This window comes from Nematostella vectensis, chromosome 14 (genome assembly GCF_932526225.1).
Source record: "Nematostella vectensis chromosome 14, jaNemVect1.1, whole genome shotgun sequence".
Classification (NCBI taxonomy): domain Eukaryota; kingdom Metazoa; phylum Cnidaria; class Anthozoa; order Actiniaria; family Edwardsiidae; genus Nematostella; species Nematostella vectensis.
In genome coordinates this window covers 2995777-3015582 of record NC_064047.1, presented here as the reverse complement: position 1 = coordinate 3015582, position 19806 = coordinate 2995777, and the positions used below count along the sequence as shown (strand labels likewise).

General features: G+C 38.4%; 2 protein-coding genes across 6 annotated transcripts in view; one reads left to right on the top strand and one right to left on the bottom strand.

Moving 5' to 3' along the window:
• Positions 1–3476: 3476 nt before the first annotated feature.
• On the bottom strand, positions 3477–7277 carry LOC5504757 (40S ribosomal protein S4). The gene is made up of 6 exons (XM_001625597.3): positions 7205–7277; positions 6994–7071; positions 5719–5899; positions 5369–5466; positions 4419–4665; positions 3477–3703 (listed from the first exon to the last, which is right to left on the bottom strand). Exons 1-6 carry the CDS (start codon positions 7244–7246, stop codon positions 3519–3521), a joined length of 831 nt encoding a protein of 276 aa, XP_001625647.2. The 5' UTR covers positions 7247–7277; the 3' UTR covers positions 3477–3518.
• Positions 7278–7291: 14 nt separating this feature from the next.
• Positions 7292–19806, top strand: part of LOC5504762 — a 32783-nt gene continuing 20268 nt past the window's right edge. For 2 of the 5 annotated variants that reach the window (XM_032373096.2, XM_032373092.2), the window contains exons 1-2: positions 7292–7425; positions 7636–7707. The gene's annotated coding sequence lies outside the window, so the exon portion shown is untranslated. Of the gene's footprint in view, positions 7426–7635; positions 7708–15696; positions 19201–19806 lie in introns of those variants that run through there. The other 3 variants (XM_032373093.2, XM_048722039.1, XM_032373089.2) reach the window with 3 other exon arrangements.

Sequence of the window (19806 nt, the reverse complement as noted above, 5' to 3'; positions counted from 1 at the left end):
GCGGCGAACGTTGATGCGAGGATGATGACGAAGGCCTTTGAGTACGAATCAACCTCGATATCGCACGAATTATCTGGGGAAGTTTTGGAAAAATACAGGAAGGGGAAATAAACAAATAAAGGGATTATCCAAGAAAGGATCAAAAATAATGTTCGCGTCGCACTTGTAATTCCGGATATTACAGATGATATTCCCCTATACCTTTCGATGTTTATGAAAAGCAGAGCCAGGGGAGATACGAGAAAAGGCACGCTTTCGGCGAAGAAAAACAGCTTGCAAGTGATTACTCCCACGTCACCATAGAGCTTCCATTTCAATGACCGAGTTATGAGTGGTTCTAGAATCCCAACGTTATTGAAAATTGCCAAGAGAATATCACTGACGCACATGTTTACGATAAAGAAATTAATATTTCTTCGCATGCTTTTGTTTTTGTATACTGTGTAGATAATGATTCCATTTAGGCTGACAGCTAGTAGTACGATAATAAAACACGAACTGATTTTAGCTATTCCACCTGCGTCATTTTTCCATAGGTCTTCATTCAAATCAGCCGTAAAATTTACGGCGGGAATCTTCGTAAGTCGATTCACGTAGTTGGCCATTGCTCAGAGCTTTCTCAAAAACAAAAACCTTATCTTCGTGTCCTCTTGCTATAGTATTGTATAAGGTTCTTTGGCAATGCTTTATTAGCGGTCACTGTTGCCAAGAATCGAAGTCTGTTGTAAAACGCTTCTTGAAATCGTGCTGAACTGAAGTGACGCTTTTTAAGTGAAACTGTTTCTCTTCGGTTCATTCATTCAAGCCTTGGTCCATGATCTTCCTCAGAAAGCATCAACAAAATCCTTCTCCAAGATCGCAGCGAAAAGCCAACCATTCCTTCCTGTAGGCTTTTATCAATTTCCCAATTTGGATGACTTTTTTATGGCTTCCTTATTCCATCTAACATTACTTACTTAGTAAGTTCACATCCGAAGAGACTCAATTCTTTGCTAACAGGGGTCTAGCTTGATTGCAAGCCAATTCAGAGCCTCGTCTCCAATAATTGGACGCCCTTGATCCACAGGTCTCCCGCCCCTCTTCCTTAGATCCCCTACCTTTGAGCTATTTGGCTCCGCTTTGTCTGAAGTTGTTTGATCAAATCTTGCACAATAAAGACTTGTTTCTTTGCGCGACTTTTTCCAGAAGAACCAGCGATCATTAAGTACATGCTTTAGTCAAAAGGCCCCTACTAATTGCTTGAAATAGCCCCCTGACGTATTCCTTATATAGCATAAGCGACACCCCTGAAGCCGTAATATTTTGTCTGAAAGACTTGGTAATGTAGGGGATTATATCCACAGGCAATTGCGCAAATGAAAGCACCATCTAGACGAAAAAGCCAAGGGCAATATTAATTGATCATTATTTGAGAAGTGTGTTATGGATTTATCTCATCAAAATCATTGAGATTTTCGCTGCTCTTGACTTGACTTTAGGCGTCGCGTCGTAATAGAAGTTAAGAGATCGATTTATGCGTCAAGGTCTTATCATTGCGTTCAGTTAGATAAGGAGATAAGAAAATAACAGAATTTATTAAAAGACAAACATTTATGATATTTTTCAAGTGTTATTCATCAAACCGCACACTATGATGCTCGCTCGGAACAATACCAGTTCGGAACATTACCATTTTTTGGTTATATTTGATAAACAATCTGATTAACCAATCAGAGATGAGTATTACTATGCCCATTGGCTCTGGCTCGGTCCTATACTGATATCCCCCCCCCCCCCCCCCCGAAGTCTGTCCGTAATTGCGTTCCAAAAAATTATTTCACGCGCATTATACATCTTCGCCCAGAGTTGATTGAGTAAGCTTATCTCGATTCAGTTAATAAAAAAGTTAATAAAAAATAACGTTTATTAGAAATTGAAAGAAAATGCACCCGGAAATAGGGGGCGAGTAAGACCACATATAATTCAGTTAATAAAAAATAACGTTTATTAGAAATTGAAAGAAAATGCACCTGGAAATAGGGGGCGAGAAAGACCATATACCAATAATTGAGACAACTATGTGTCTTTATCCTTTTTTCAGCCTGTAAAACGATAAACCCTCTTGCAATCAATTTTAGGTACAAATATGTTCAAACTAGTTCATACATTAGGGAAAAGTTTGCCTTGTACTTACTTTTCCCCAAACTTTAAAAAAAAGCACGATAACGGCTATAGAAACCAACCTACTAAAGCCTCACTTTCGAGGTCAAATTACAGTGAGCCCCGTCATCTTGTAAACGGGCCATCGACAAGCACGCAAGACATGCGATCGTAGATTTTCCACATTGCCTATTCCATAAGCTCACTGGATTGCTTCACAAAACTGTTAAAATAGCCACGCTAGCGCGCAGCTAAGAGACCTATTTAAGTAGTTTGAAGCGCGATTATATTCTCAACTTTTGATTCTAGTTTCTCATAAACGCAGGACATGCAACTGCATAAGCAAATACTTTCGGTGAGGCCTATTTTAGCCATAGCGTCGGGTAATAGTTTAGAAGAGGCGCGGCTTGGGCTCAAATGTTGAAAAGGAATAAATTCTTTAGTTTTCAAATTATCTTAATAAAAATACTCTCGAATTGACCATCTAGAATTTATTCTTGTGCAACACTGGTCCTCTTCCCTCTCACACAAGTTGCCTTAGGGTGTGGACTTAGCAGGGGGCGTAAATTCGGGGATGGATCTTTGTAGGCAAGAGTGCATTTATTTTTTCAAAGATTACGAGGACAATTTTGGCGTAAAATAAAGATTCATCAATCGCAAAGTTTGACAGGTCAGTTTTAAGCCAAAAATTTGTGTGCTTCAAAAGCTGGAGTATTGTTAGGTGTTACTATGAATTAAGAAAAAAATTCATCGCGCAGATTTCGATATTTTTATTTTAATATAAAAAAATTGCTTCCATTTACCTTGCATAATTTTTTTTTTATTTCAAACAAGAGTGAATCTTGCGGGATCTGACAAAGCATAGATGTTTAATAAAATCTGAAAAATTAACGAAATTACAGCCGGAAATGAGTCTTCTATAGGGGACTTAGTAAACGCTGTTTAGCCAAAACAACCTCGGCGCTCCACCTTAAAGATGGCCTGGTAGCCCGAAGGCACCCGTGGAAGTGCCGGCCGAACTCGGTATTCGTTCGGCACGCTCTCGGCAGCTCGAGAACCTTTGGATGTCTTTCAGAGACCGCTGCATTTTTTTTAGATGTAAGAGACAAGTGGCTGGTATGGTTTTCATAAGCCCTTGGAACACAGCATATTTTGAACTTATTATTTTAATGTCTTAGTTCTTGTGCTGTCTTGACTACTCAACAATATTTTCACTATCAAGTTTTGTTTCAAGGCGAGACAAAAACGACACCAATAACTTGTCTAATCTCATGTCATGAAAAAATCTCTTTGTGGCAATCATACCCCCCTCCCCCAAAGAAAAAACAAGTCTCAGATACACATTGAATAAGATGTTTAATTCTTTGTGTAACTCATTATTACATCATTTTAGCCTTCTCCGCAATCCTTCTGTCCCTCTCCTCAGCAATGCTGAGACGCACACCCTTGCCCTTAGGTAGTGACACGTACGGCTTGTTGCCCTTGCCAATGACGAAAATGTTGGTTAGACGTGTGGCGAACTGGTGGCCAGTGGCATCTTTCACATGCACGATGTCAAATGAACCTAGAATCACAAAATGTTAGCATTAATATCAATAGGTTATAAGGATGCTCTTAAAGCATTTGAGTAGTTGTTGTGTGAAATGAACCTAGAATCACAAAATATAGCATTGAAGTACTTGTTTACAATGTCAAATATAAGCATCAATGTCAATAGGTAACCAGAGTGCTCCTAATTGAGCTTTTATCATTAGTTTTAAGTACTTGCTTATAGTGAAAAATGAACCTTTAATCAAAATATAATAGCATCAATCTTAATAGGCAATAAATAAAATCTAAGTACTTGAATCACAAAACATCAGCATCAATAACAATTAAACCTTGGACTTTGCTTGTTTACATTTCAACAGTACCCTAAAAACAATAATACCAGTATCTGTTTTCTGATTGGCAATAAAAAATTGTAATTGATATGTTTTCTGCTGTTTAATGTACAGGTTAAATATAGCAAGGCTTTAGAGCTGGCTTTCTACTAAGGTATAACTTGAAATACTTATATTAGAAAAATAAAATAAAACTGAAATTTGAACTTATTAAAACAAGCTCACCATATTTCAGATGATACGACTGACAAAGTGTAAAAAGTTGTTTACATCCTTTTAGTAAAACCACCATTCTAGAGGGAGTGAACAGTTCTGCAGACACGTCCCCAAATACAAGTCTTGGTTTCCCTCCAAGTTGTTAGATTACATAAGGGAAAAAACTAAAAAAAAACTAACCTGCATGTTTCTCACGGTGGGTAACCATGCCAACACGACCCATGTTACGACCGCCCACGACCATGGCCATGTTACCAGTGTCAAATTTGATGTAGTCAATGACCTTGCCGGTCTTAATGTCAATGACAACGGTATCGTTAACCTTGATGTTTGGGTCAGGGTATCTGATGGTACGGGCGTCATGGGTAACTATGTATGGCACACCCTTGGCACCAACGTCAACACGCCTGACACGCCCAAGCTTGTACTAGGGGGAAAAACGACATGTGAGAGGTTTAAATTTACTCCTCCTTTATAGACTTTACCAAAAGGGGAATAATTGGAGGAAAAAAAATGAACTTCAAAAGAGGCTAGTACATGCATAGGATATGAGAGAGGCTATAACTCAAGAACACCAATTTAGGTAGGGATAGAGTAAACATATGAAAATGGTTATTAACACACTGCTACCTAAACTTGCCAAATCTATGGAATTGTAGGGGAAAAAAAGGAACAATTTCAACTATTTTTATAAAAGGCAGCATTTAACAATTACAAAATAAGTAACAAACCAAGATAACATGAGAGCGCCCCCCTCATATTGCTGCTTATTTTAAACCACTATGAAAACTGTGAGTGGATATTTTTTTTAAATGAAGCCTTGAAAGTTTACCTAGAGCACTAACAGATTCAATTTTACCCTTAAATGGCACCTGCCTATATGTAGTTGGAAAATATCTAATAGGAAAGAGTATGTAGCAAAAATGTGAAATCTTCCAAGTACAATAAATAGAAGATTAAACCAATTTTCTGATTAAATTTGAAGCAATGTGAAGATGATATAGCTGGATTCACTATATGCAATTTTGAGTTTTGATTAAATGTACAGTCAACTTATATTTATTATAATTATATTATTCAAAGTAAAAATGCCATTTTTACCATGAAATTTCTGGTTAAATTAGCTCTACCTTAGCCTCCTCTGCAGTGATGCGGTGTACAGCGAAGCGTCCCTTGACATCATAGAGCAGACGAAAGTTCTCACCAGTCTTATCGATGGTGACAACATCTATAGAAGATGCAATCACACATAAGTATCTTAACATATAAATTGCTTTTTTTCAAACAAGGTGTCGAGAAGATTTCCACTATGGTGCAGCAGACTAGACTATAAACACTAAATTAAACAAATTAAACTAAAATAGAAACAATTGTTCTGAGTTACTGCTCAGACAGGCAAACCAGATAAGGTAATTCATCACTGCATTTCTCAGGTTTCCCATCACAACAAGATGGCAGTGGTAACCTTGGCGTAACTTACCCATGAAACCCGCAGGGTAGGTGGTGTCGGTCCTGACTTTGCCGTCAATCTTAATCAGTCTCTGCTTAACGATCTTCTTAACCTCCTCACCATTCAGGGCATACTTCAGACGGTTCCTTAGGAAGATGATTAGAGGGAGGCATTCGCGCAGCTTGTGTGGGCCGGTGGAGGGTCGTGGTGCCTAGGAACCATCACAATTAACATTTAGGGGGTATGCCATTACTTTATAACTAATTACACAAAAACTACTATGACATAACATGGTACTAAGGACCTTTAGCAACGACCATGACAAAATGGTTGACTAGTTGAGAATTCAATAGATTAACATAGCAAAGCTTACTGTCATTACAGCCAATTGTCACTAAACTGAATGTTTACTACAGTAGAAATAATACCCCTAGATTATTAATTGTTTTTTTACTATGTTTTGATTATTCCGTTGCAATTAATTTAAATTGAACATCAAGCAAGAACTCACTTTCCCAATCTTGTTTATTTTTTGTCATTGTTAGTCTTGCTCAAGGTCCATTTAAGGGAATATTAACAAGAACTTGTCTAACACATCTTCAAACACATGGGTTATGCTTCCAGGTAAATGGCAAATCATCCGTTTCTTCCTGATATTTACTTCTTCAATTAATAGAAATTGGGCTTTGGAAGGTTTTTCATAATTGCGGAGCACTTATAGCAATTTCCTTTTTCACTCTTTCACAACTATAACAGTGGATCATAATAGCTCAACTGCAATGCCAATTGCATTGAGGGAGGAGGGATAGTTAACATCAAGGTTATTACTTAATAACCCAATAAAGATATGGCAAACCTGATTTTTTTATTTCTATGGGTTCTATGTTACTAGGACAATTAGTAAGGAGGTTAGAAAAGTATCTCATTATAAAAAACCCACAAGGGTTCACTTTCAATCCGGTAGAGTTATAACCGTAAAACTATACACAGAATTCTAGCTCAGATAAATAAGTTAAAAATAAATAAAAGAATTGTTGAAAATTGATCATTATTATCTATAGCAAGTTATTGCTAATTAATTAGCACATTATCTACCTAGATTTTATTAACGTTGAGGCAAAAATATAAATTTTGACTTCAAAGTCTTTTTTGGAACGCTATTTTACATACGACGAAATATACCGATAAAAATAGCGATGATATAGCAGGGTGAAGAGACTGCCGGTTGAATTAGGTACCGAAGTCATACGGAACTTCACTCTAACCATTCTAGCACTATTTACAGAAAAATATCCGTGTACTTACAAAAACACCAGACAACTTATCCAACATCCAATGTTTAGGCGCATTTAGGCGCTTCATATGCTTCTTCGGGCCACGAGCCTAGAAATAATAGCACAGAGCATTAGTTTAATGATCAATCTTTCCATCTTTGGTCATTTTAGGGCTCAACAATAAACGATTCCATGTAGATGAATGAGATTGTTTTTGGTTCTCATGTTGTTTCGATACTAACCATGATGGCGGCGAGAAGGGAAAAGAGAAAGATTCCCGGCATACACCGCCGGATGAGACCTCGGACCTCCCGGCATGCACTGCGCCTGGAAATGCACAGAAATCTACACAGCAAACGACCAATTCACATTTGCATTTAAAAACACTTATTTTTGTCCTTCTCTTTTCAAAATGTGCGTTGCAAGGTTTAAACCTACAAGGAGAGCTTTAGAATAAGAAAAGGTAAGAATTTAGACTTGATCCCTTTTGAAATACAATTTTCCTTTCTGTGAATGTCAACGCACCGTTCGTGAAATCGACGCACACAACCAACCTTACTTGTTCTTTGAATGCTGTGTTATTGGATAATAATTTATGACGTTGTTACCTTATCAGGGGATAAATCAAATATTGTCCAGCATTTAAAATTGGATTTTTATTGTCTATTTCAAGTGTAGTGTCGTCTTCAGATATTTGTAGGGCCCACTGCCCCAAATCAGCACACAGGCAACCCGTCGTACCATTGTAAGTATTAACCCATTGACTCCTGGCTTTTTTGGAGCTGAATTTACAAAAAACAGACTGAAAACAGATACCTCCCCCCCTATTCTGAGTTTTATACAGCCCGTCAAAGTCAAACACAGCTGCACCTAGTCAGCGGTATCCAAGCTTTCCAACAGTGCTTTGCGGTCCCCACTTTTAATCCCTCGTCGTTGTGCTGAAGCCAGCACAAGTTGATGGTTGCTTGCATTTTTCATCAAAAATACAGCTATGAGCATATTAGGAGAGTGTCTCAGGACATCATGAAGTCTTTTGGGGCATAATTGAGTGCTTTGCTTATGGATATTTGCAAGCAAAGGTGGATTCATGATGATTTTTTCTTGTTTGGCTTGGATGAGAAAATAATTTTCTAATGAATCACCACAGCTCTCCTAGATGCTGTCTTTTCTGAAACCAAATTGGTTGCAAAATTGTTTACACTGCTATTCTGGGTCTGTATGACCTGGAATTGATTTGTTTGGCTTCGGGGTGAAAAGACTTATAAAAAACCATCTGACTTTGGGGAGAGGAGCGTTGACTGGCCCTTCCCTTGTGAATTTTCCCCTGGATCTCCCAGAATGCTTTGCAATACGGAAAGATATTTTCGTGGTTGTACAATCCTTCAAGGAATGGACATTGTGTTTTGAGGCCAAGGAAATGTACCTGGAGGATCAGAATAAAGGTATCTATTTATGTCTTGAGATATGTTTGCTGATCTCTCTCCCTTGTGTGGTATTTTGATCGTTTTATTGAGAGGGGTGATTCTGCTTTTCTCTTCTTGTTCGATTTGAGATTTTTCAAAGAACCTGTGCTATTATTTGGCTTAAGAGTAGATGCCAACACCTTGGTTGGATGCATATCTGCAAGACCATTTATCCTTTAGACTGATGCCTGTGTATCTTCATCTTGTTGTGTTTATTTTGAATTTATGAATTTTTTGGGTTGTGTGTACTTCCCAAAGCCGGTACAGGCCGGTTGAGGGGTCAATGTGTTAATAATAAATGACCTCCTTTTTGGCTGCCAAGCAAAGGTACGCACGCACCCTGCACACCCCCTGTTAATGGCACATGACATTTTTTTTTGGAAAAACAGAAAAACATGAAAAACAAGAAAAATATCAAATTGAGCACAATTCTCTTGCATGAATTATCCCGTGAATCAAACCTTGAACATCCTCGGGGACCCAGGGTGTCGCGGAGATGGGGCACACAGGAAGCCCCTAAAAAGACTGTCTTCTCTTTTCTTCTTTGCATGCTCCTGTGTGCCTGATCTCCGCGACGCCTGGGTCCCAGAGGATGAACCTTGAAATACTTGAAACATGACGACTGGTCTATATTATCATGCAAAATATTACCTTTTTGCACCATTCTGTGATTGCATTGCATTTGTGAGTGTCTAATTGCTACCAACATTTACCGACATTATGGTGATGAGCCCTCTTTTTAATTTTTTTTATTTTGAAACTACTGTTTTATATTATTTTCAAGGTTGTGGCTTTTTGCTCAACCTAAGAAATAAAATCATTTGGTAGCCATCTTTTTTGATTTGATGCAAGAAAGAGTCAGCACCACTTTATCTTATGCATTTGAAAACCTATCCATTTTATTCTTTTCAATATATTGAAAATGCTTCCAGTGAAAGAGATTATAGTAACCAATGTTCATGCACTGATGTCAAACGGCATGTTTTCTTAAATCACCCACTCTTCTTAACCAATCAGAGCTTGCATTTACCTATTGTTGTTTTATATATACATTCGTATGATTTGATGTCAGGATGGTAACAATCAGCATCTCTAATTCGCGGAACCTACGGAAACCTACAAAACCTACGGAAATGTCTCTCTAAGCCACTAAATAATAAAAAAAACTTTCGTTCACATACTCTGAGTACCGGAGTCTTGAGCTACACACATTCACTTAAAGGTCAAAAAGGTGAAGACTATACATTTCTCAAAATGGAAAGTCACCCGGTTAGACAGATAAACTCAATGCGATAAAAATGACACCCAAAAACGATGCCCAGTTGTAGTGAGTTTGTAGTACTCAGGGAATTTCATTTATTATCCCGAAGAGGGAGGGGGAGAGGGGGGAGGTGGGCATATGTGGAGGGGCCTTAAAAAATTTCTGTGGTCGAAGGTGGGGTGGGGGGGGGGGGCGAAAACTTTATTGATTTTGAAAAGGGGGGGCACTGATTTCTTTGGGTGTTTATTCTTTTCTATATAATTTGGCCAAGTCAAATCAGAATTCTTGGTTTAACGAGTCTCGGTTTTTGGCCAGTTATTTGGAATGCACAATCCAGGAGTCCAGGATAGGTATTAAGCCATGTATTATTTATGCAATGCCAACCTGTTTATACCCTATATGCATTCTGTACATTGAGAAACTTTTTCTGAATGAATTTTTTCAGCCAATTGCTTCCCTCCACTTTCTGACCAGCTTGCAGCTAATCTCTTGCTTGCGTTTCTTTGACGTTTGTCGTTGCCGTTCTTACTTTCCTCCTTCTTTCGGCTTTGTTTGATATTTTCGGGTTTCATCTTATTTTTATCAAAATCCTCCACAACCTATTGAGCGCGACGACGTCTGAATCAACGTCAAACCCAAGGTACAAAAGGTATTTGTGTCGATACAAATAGACAATATGATTCGGCACGACAGGAGCGCGACGTATGAATCGGGTCTTAGTTGTAGTGAGTTTATCGGTACTTAAAGTATTATATTCATTTAGCGTCTTAGAGATATTTCCGTGGGTTTTAGCAGGTTTTCGTAGGTTCCTTTAAAATCTTTATAAAAAGGCTAACTCATTTGAAAAGCTTTACCAGAAATTCTTGCCAAATTTGTTGTTAGTACTTCAATCTGTTGTCCGTTAAAAACAATTATATTGCAGTATTTTTTGTATTCAAACCACAGATTAACTTGACTTAGCCGATGTTGCAACACCGTCATAACGCACCATTTTGTACCTATATTTTATGTGTGCGTGTCATTTTTTTTGTGCGCGTGTTGCAAACAGTTATTTTGATAACAAAATTTTTTTTGCTTATTTTATAGTTCTTATCAGACACTGGATTTCTTATGGTGGGTTGGCTGCATCACCAAGCTCTAACGTTTCTGATTTGCCCTATTTTATAACGTTTTTTAGAACGGCCTTCACCCTGTCAAACTTGATGAATAGCGTTTGAGCGATTTTTAAATGTTTAGAGAGCAGAATAATATAGCCCATTCAGATGTAGTTTTTTTTATCGCCAAGGGGCAACTTTCCCTGTTGTCCACATTTTCTTGCATTGTTTCTTTTTTTGTCTACTCGCAAACGCGGTCAAAGACCAGTGAAGCCTGCAAGCTGGCTTCTCTGTGTGTTTTCGTTATTCAGGATCCCTGTGGCGCAAAGGATGCTCGCCACAGTAATTCCAAAACCCCCAGCCGGCTAGCAGGCTAAGACCATTGAAGCTCAGTGAATATTTGAGGTTTGCCCTTTTGACCTTCCCTAATGCACTAGAGTCTAGCATGTTCAGCACTTGTGCACATGGCTGATGCAATATGCATTTCTGAACACACAGAGGCGCTCGTTTGACTGTCGAAAGCCTTTGCCGGGTATCCGGTGTTTATCCGGTGTCTACCGGGTGTATAACACCTGCCTGGTAATCCCCCTTTAAGATACGAGTATCATAAAGATAACGATCTTGTAATACGGTAAATAGACTCCATTACCAGTCGTGGGTGAGCTTGCGTTGCGACACTTCCAACCATATTCCTATATGGGGCTGACCTAGGTGAGAGAGGGAGAGTGTGTAAACATTGTATGTAAGAGGGGCTGAGTGAATTTTAAATTATCCAAAGGTTGAGAGCCCTGTCCAAACCTTTTTTTTTTACAAAACAACCTCACAATTTCTGCAGAATTGCTTTTTAGGATTTTTTTTATCTATCCTATCCTGTTTGAGCGCGCAATAAAAAGAGACGCTACACGGCTAGTAAGTGATCTGTTAGAAACTTTATAATTGTTTGACGGACGGCGCGCGTGGTTCAAGCTAAGCGTTGAGTCAGTGATGACAGCACTACATAGTTATATGACAAGGGATGGTCCAGGAATGTTAATGGACTTGTGAGTGTTGGGCGGCTATTTGAATACCAGGGAGCTAGGCCAGAGCACACGTTTGTTTATACGGAAGTCACACCCGATAATTATGCTGTTTGTTTACCAGATCAATTTGCAATCCGGCAGGTCCTTCCATTACGTTGTTATGTGGAGTTGTTTGCACACCTTGCAATGATGGGAATAAAAGCGTTTCCGCTAAACAAAGGGTTTTATTTTTGTCTTATCAAAAATCGTATCTTGATCCGCCGAGAGCTCTGTGTTTCTCTTTAGATTTCAGAGAACGTCCTAGATTGAGTCTGGGTAAACCCAGAGAATCGAGATAGAGAATCAGAGGCCGAGACTCGAGACTGAGGGCCGAGGGTCGAGATTTTTAGGCCGAGAGTCGAATAAGATATCTGAAACATGGAAGAGTTTTACCTTTTCTCGTTCAAGAATTATTATGTATAAAACATCGCATAGCCACGGCATTATTTGACAATCGGTCTTGTATTTCTTGCAAAAAGACCCAGTATTCCACGGTTTTCGTGACAGGCTTTACAAATGGAAATATTATACAACAAGATGCTCCTTACACTCTAGCTTCCAGCGATGAAAAAAAATAAAAAGATAAAAATGTTGTTTGTCGTTTTCTATGAGGGATGGCATTCTCTATCGCAAAAGAAAAAAAAAATATGAGAAGATGCTTAGTAGCAGTAGAAGCATGTAGCTGTGTACCAGCTGTATTGCATTCCTTGGCGCTGGCGGATACAGCGACAAACAACATATATAACAGCGTGGCTATGCAGTGTGTTATAGATGATCAAATTCATGAGCGGGGAAAAATTGAAACTCCTTGATATTTTGGGATATCTTGTTCGACTCCCGGCCTATAAGTCTCGAGTTTCGGCGTTTACCCAGACTCTCCCGGATTTGCTCGATTTTGCGTTGTCTCATTGCAATTATGTGGATATTCATTATCCATACAAAGGTCATGGTCATGGTCATTCCAGTGATTTTGCCTTTCTTCTATTAAACAACCTAGAAGGGTTGCAAGGAATGATTTCTGTTCTTGACTGCGATGCACACAGACGGGGTAACACACTGCAGGGGATATCAGTCTTAGACGCATGATGGTGATATCAGTCTTACACTTTTTGCACACGATATCTATGCCGAGTGTTCTTTTCTTTTTGAAGAACACCCAAGTCTTAGGTTTATTGGAGGTGATATCAGTCTTACACTTTTTGCATATGATATCTATGCCGAGTGTTCTTTACTTTTTGAAGAACACCCAAGTCTTAGGTTTGCTGGAGGTGATATCAGTCTTACACTTTTTGCATATGATATCTGTGCCGAGTGTTCTTTTCTTTTTGAAGAACACCCAAGTCTTAGGTTTATTGGAGGAGATATCAGTCTTACACTTTTTGCACACGATATCTATGCCGAGTGTTCTTTTCTTTTTGAAGAACACCCAAGTCTTAGGTTTATTGGAGGAGATATCAGTCTTACACTTTTTGCACATGATATCTATGCCGAGTGTTCTTTTCTTTTTGAAGAACACCCAAGTCTTAGGTTTGTTTGAGGTGATACTAGTCTTACACTTTTTGCACACGCATGATATCTATGCCGAGTGTTCTTTTCTTTTTGAAGAACACCCAAGTCTTAGGTTTATTGGAGGTGATATCAGTCTTACACTTTTTGCACACGATATCTATGCCGAGTGTTCTTTTCTTTTTGAAGAACACCCAAGTCTTAGGTTTATTGGAGGAGATATCAGTCTTACACTTTTTGGACATGATATCTGTGCCTGCATCCCCAGTGTCGGTAAAACCTGACAAACGCGCCTGCCATACATAGCCGCTTTGACGCTAAAAGTCGCCACGTGTTTCCTTCATTTGGTCCAAAGTGGCGACAGAGTGCAAAGAGCTCAACAGATCTTTCAAGTGCTAATAGTTAAACACTTCACACTTGATGACACCAGGCAAAGCGAACAGGAAAGCATTGACCGTGGCATTTCCTCCCCTGTGCTATTATTTTTAACTGTTTTGGGGCTTTTTTTTCGACGCCAATGATGGTGATGATAGCATTTTGTTGTTAATGTCGATCACTCCGTTAGGGTCATCTAGAAATTAGAAGCCTGCAAGAGGTAAATCGTGAAAAGTGAATCGTGAAAAGGCCTAAGATGTTTTTAAAACAACTTACGCAAATCGATACAGCATCTCAATTTGCGACATATTTTCGACTTTTTTTTTTCTCAGCAAAAGAATTTTCTTCACAAAATTTTTTTACTAAACTTGTCGATTGCGTACTAAATCGACACTTTCAATATTCTTAGCCAGAATATAATCTGTTCTCTTATTCTCCCGGCTTCTGGTCCACAAAGCAGACAAAAGTCTAGCCCTGAACCTTTTTGCAGATTATCCAATATTCCATAAAATAGTTGAGAGCGATTTTAGGCTTGAGAGTCGACAAGTTGACATTTGTTGCGAAAAGACATCTTGCATCGATGCAGCGAGTTTGGGAATGTAAACTCGTCCGGTTTTCTCTGACGCCTTGACCAAACGCCTTGCAAACTGGCTAAGTGCAATAAAGTAAACTCAATTATATAAGAATTCAAGTTTATTAGCAGACAAAAGCGTTGCGTTTCGCTAAGCCGCATTTTGCTTTCGCTACTTGACCTCGAGAGATTTGAGAATAGCTAGCTGTTGACGGGCTTCCCCCTTTTACATGGGTCCATGTCTTTATCCTCTTTTATCACACAGGAAATGCTCTAACACGTGTCGATTAGCCACTGGTCAAGTACGAATACACCCTATCTAGTTACAGATAAAAAGGTTTTTCAGGCGCATCAGGAGACAATACCTAAATCGCCCGATGAAAATGGATGCTTCCTCACACCTTGTATTTAGCTATCTTGGCAAAATAGCGGCGGGCAGACAAACTGTGGTTCGTCAAGCCATTATTTTCCATTTATAAAATTGTCAGAGTTTAGGCCGTTCTTTCCATCATGATGTGTGCGTCCCTTCCGGAAACCCCTACCCACCCCTCAAGAAATCCTTAGTGCGTTCTTGCCAACCGGTAGCCTCCCCCCACCCCCTCCCCCTAGTGGCCAACGAGCAAGAAGTGATTCATGGTTGCCCCGGAGTGAATTTTGTACTGTACTTTTGTACTATTTTTAGCAGGATAAAACCAGAAAGGGGCGTTTTGTGTATCGCTCTCATTTAGTAGATAAAAGTTTAAATGACGTTTAATATATAAAAAAAATATCATAATTTCTGATCAAGCGTAATGCCGTTATAGTGGGTTTTTTTCGCGAAAGTGTCGTATTTAAATGCTTCAAAAATTCTAAAATACTTTATTTATTTATTTTCAATGATTTAATCTACGAGTTGATCTCTAGGCCAACTATCGCTCAACATATCTTTTAATTTTGTATCTAGTGAATAAAAAAGAGCATACGCAGGCCAAAAAAATCTCGCCATTGGCTTACCAAAATACTCTTACTCATTCGTTCTCTATCGTCGGGCGAAAAAAAAGAGAAAATAATATAATGATATGATCATAATGAAGTCTGGGAACGTTCCCCTGGTTCTAGAGGTGTTTGCATCGACCAACATCCGAAGGTGGCAATGGACGAATGCCGAGTTAGCTTAGAACAGTTATGGTATCTCAGTTTGCTAAGAACAGTCAGGCCCTTACCCAGGTTTTGTCTTGGGGGGGGGGGGGGGGGGGGTGCGAAATTCGAAAAAGTAAACCTAATTTTTCCGGGGGGGGGAGAGGGAGTGAGTTCTCTGATAAAAATCTGAACACTCCCGAAAAAACAAAAAGGGATCTTTTTATTATTATTATTATTATTATTTTTTACTTTGTAATATCTCCTCGGACGTTTATTGGTCGGATTCGGCTACATACTAGAGTGATCTGTCTTATGCTTTTGAGAACTGAAATTAGACCTTCGGCGGTTGAAGGGTGGGGAGAGTTCGCACCCCCTGCACCCCCCTGGGTACGGGCCTGACATTGGTGACCTCCTCATAGATGGCATCTTTATAGAGGTACCACGTACATCGATGGTCGGCGATTTATCCAGAGTGGCCGCTTTCTGAAGGGTGATGAACGCCTCATAGGTGACAGCCTTATAGAGGTACCACATCTAGTAACTTTTAGCTTGAGTAGACATGGACTTTTAAGTCAAACCCATGCTGAGAACCTCTGAGAATCCATCTCTTTAATTCATCCATGGCGCCGTTATTCTGCACACCTGACAACGTGTTCTACGACGTCTGTAAACTGCGCTGTCTTGCACGTACATCCATGTGTAGATGTAGTGTCATGTTCTGATATCAAGGACTTTGAGAGCTTTTAAACTCGACGTCCCGCCTTGATAGGTAATGGTTATCGGCGTTTACTGTCGTTTTATATTGACAAGTGCCGGTTGTGCTATCCGCGATAAGATTTCGAGGAGGAAATAAGTAATTAGTAATTGTCTTGTGAGAATTTTCGACAAAAATAGGGTGTTAGTTTCCACCCAATGCCAATTAAAAGATTTTATAATGTTTTTAGGTAAGGTATAATAGAGTTTACGTTGAATATAAAACAAAAGTGGAAAAATGGGAAGAGGTTGCAGACGTTGAATATAAAGTAAAAGTAAAGGATAGATTTCTGTGAAGAATTTAGGAGAGAAGTTGTAAAATAACAAAGGCAATTTTCTTTCATAGAACAATATGCAGAGGAAAGATGATAAAAATCAGACAACAACAAACAATTTTAATAATAATCTTAAAAGAGATCTAGGTATATTTTATCTGTAAGAGACAATAAGAACTTATTTAGATATCAATTAGCTTTGTTTGAAGTACTTCGTGCAAAATGATATCAGAAGATAAAAAGCAAGATTTGTTTCGTAAAAATTCTGTCCCAAAGGATTTTGGAAACAAAAGCAAGGGTGAATACCTTCAGAAAGATTGAATTTGAGTGTTAAACATACTAAAAGGCATATGACTGAAAATAATTGTTTGAGGTTTTTCCCATTCTATTCTTTTTTTTTTTCTTTTTTTCAGCCACACCTCTGTTATTGTTTCAACTCGAAGTCGTTTGAATCGAAAATATATCGCAATAACTTTCCCAGATCAACCGATGGCCATTTATGCTTTCTCACACTTCACTTGGTACTTAGCCAGGATGACAAAATGGCGGCTGACAGTCATCATTTGATCCTCTGGAAAACAGCAAGAAGTGTCAAACAATCTTAATTTCTTCCGACGCTATGACTTTTAAAATTACATCCAAGAAAGCAATACTTCTAACCAAAGCCGTCATCATTTGAGCACTGCTAATAAGCAATATGTCAGACATTGTACTGTGAAGGGAAAAAAGAGATTTAAGTGAATTTGTTGAACGAACAAATTGGCGAAAATTTTGAACTCTTCAAATGAAAATATGTATTGAGTATGTTTTTTTTATTTTTAACGCGATTTCATGAGTAACATTTTAAATGAATAATTAATTGTGGGAGCTCATTTTTTTATTATTATTGTTTTATTAATTTTTTGAGGGGTGGGGGAATTTAGACACACATTTAATAGCATCGAATTTACACGGTGTGACTCAATATCATATATTTCAGCTATTTACTGCATAGTTTTTTTTTTTATAGATTTCAATGTGTTAAAACGAAAAAAAAAATGAAAATTGAACATATTTATGAAGGATTTCAAATGAATCTTTTATAAAGAGATTCATTCATTTTTTTAAAGCGAAATCTATCTTATTTCATTTAGCAATCTTACGTCAAACCCATCATTGATTGTTATATTACCAAACCTGCTCTCTCTTATGTCAAGTTGATTACTTCTTGCTTTCCCCATTTTGATAAATTGTCATACTTTACGCCGGTAGCTAATTAACCCCCCTTTTATGAGTTTCTCTAGAGAAATGGTACGCGCTCTTACAGTTGCTGTTATTTCTCAACTCAAGCCCCCTAAAGCTTTACCTTCTTTTGTTTACAAATTCCTCACCTCAATTTTTACCAAAAGTAATTAGACACCCCGTAATCCTGGCATTTGTCACAAAAGCTTTGACTGCCGAGGAAAACTCAAATAGTGCTGTACAATATAGAGCGAATTTGCTGTACATAGGATTTAACCATCGGCGAATTATGTTTACCAAACACTTTTGATCGCTCGTGGTCTGTAAACACACATGCGAAAAGAACAGATGGGAAGCGATTTACGACCTTATATAATTCGCAGTATGCCATAAGAGCAGAAAAGCACAGCTTTTGAACGGCCGGGGTCCGTTTTTCAATGATATCTCGTTTAACAGCCTTGCAATTGATCTTTAGAATGAAGTAAAACTGATAACGTATTTGTGAATGGCTTAAACTGAGCTTTTGTGCTTCCTTTGAAAAGTGGGCTTGGATTAAAATCTGCAAACATTAAAAAGAAAAAGAGAAGTTGTGGCGTTTTTAAAACCGCAGGAAAATATTAATTAAACCAACCATTTCATCTTTTCAATGGTATATTTAATAAAATGTACGATGTTTTTCCGACATTACTTTTTCTAATTTTTAAAATACTTTTTCGTTATATATTGTCTTGTTTGGATGATTGAATTACGTTTCAACTACTTGAGTACCTGTTTTCCGATTAAGAGATGAATACGTCTTCTTTTTTTCTTGTTCACCAGCCTTGTCATGTTACTTAAAAAAAGCATTCGCTAGAGACAACGTTGTTACTGGTTCAAAGGGCAAAGAGAGTTTTAAGCAAGCAACAACTTGGATAATCCCACGTACTTTAATCCCCCCTCCCCCCACTTCGAATACTTGGCTTCTACCTCCGTTACATTGAAATTGAAATTATCCTTTTACAACTTATCCGAAACCTTACCCTCAAAGCATCATCTCAATTTCAGATTCTCTCAGGCTGCATAACTTAGGTTTTAGTTATTCAAATCAACTTTAAAGTCAGAGTTAAAGAGAGAGTGGACTCAACAGGTTTTCCCGACCTCCTTCGTGCATGTTTAGGGTGCCTTCTTGCTCGAGTCTTGCCAAGTTTTCGCAATAAAAGCGAACGAAAAACTTCCCAACTCTGCGCTGTTTTACTGCCCTATGAGCACTCGTCCATCAGAACTTAAACACTTTCTGAGTATTTACGGCCGCATGTATATGTATACATGCAAATACAGTAAACTGAATCACTAAACGGACTCTAAACTTATGTATGTATGCTTTAGTCGTAAAACTGGCATTGTCCGAGTGAAAGCTAGTCATGTAAGACGAGGCTTTGCTTCCTATGTGAACGGGTTTTTCGCTTTATTTTACTCATGGGATGAATTCGCTTTGGAAAAATGGTTCTTTTATATGGCAAGGAGAGATGGAGAGCGTGGTTTTGATCGTTTGGTTCTCAAACTGTAAGTAAACACAGCACCCGCGAGCTAGAATCTTTTGTTCAAGGGAGCCCCGTCTCAAACCGAAAAAGCCAGAGTTTATAAGCATAATCTCGTCTAAGCCATTCCCAAACTTTAAGCTTTACTTAGCTCTTTCTTTCGGGCGTTTCTTTTTCGATATTTTGCTGTTTTGGTTATCTTTCAATAACCAAACCCGGCGACAGAAATTCGCTTCTCATAATCAACTACTTCGGCATTTTGAAGCTTGATGTTTTCGGCTTTCAGAAAGCGGCTTATTTATTCTCTGAATTTGAAAGCGACATGAAATAACCATGAAAAGCACGTCTTAAACGGAATTTAAAAATAACTTTGCCTTTTCCGACGTAAATTTTCGATTCAAGCACTTTTTTGAACCGACAGAATTCATAATGTGCAGAGGGCATGTGTATTAGCATAATACTAATTCTACGGTTATACAATGCAATGAGTAGCGCAATCAATTGGGAATTTCGCCAAGCACTAAAACTCATAAGACCAAGGCGCTAATTTTTTGTCTCGTGTCAGCAAAAGAAAGGTCTTAATTAATCCTGAGAAATTACGAAATTTCATAATTCAAACTTATTCAGGATT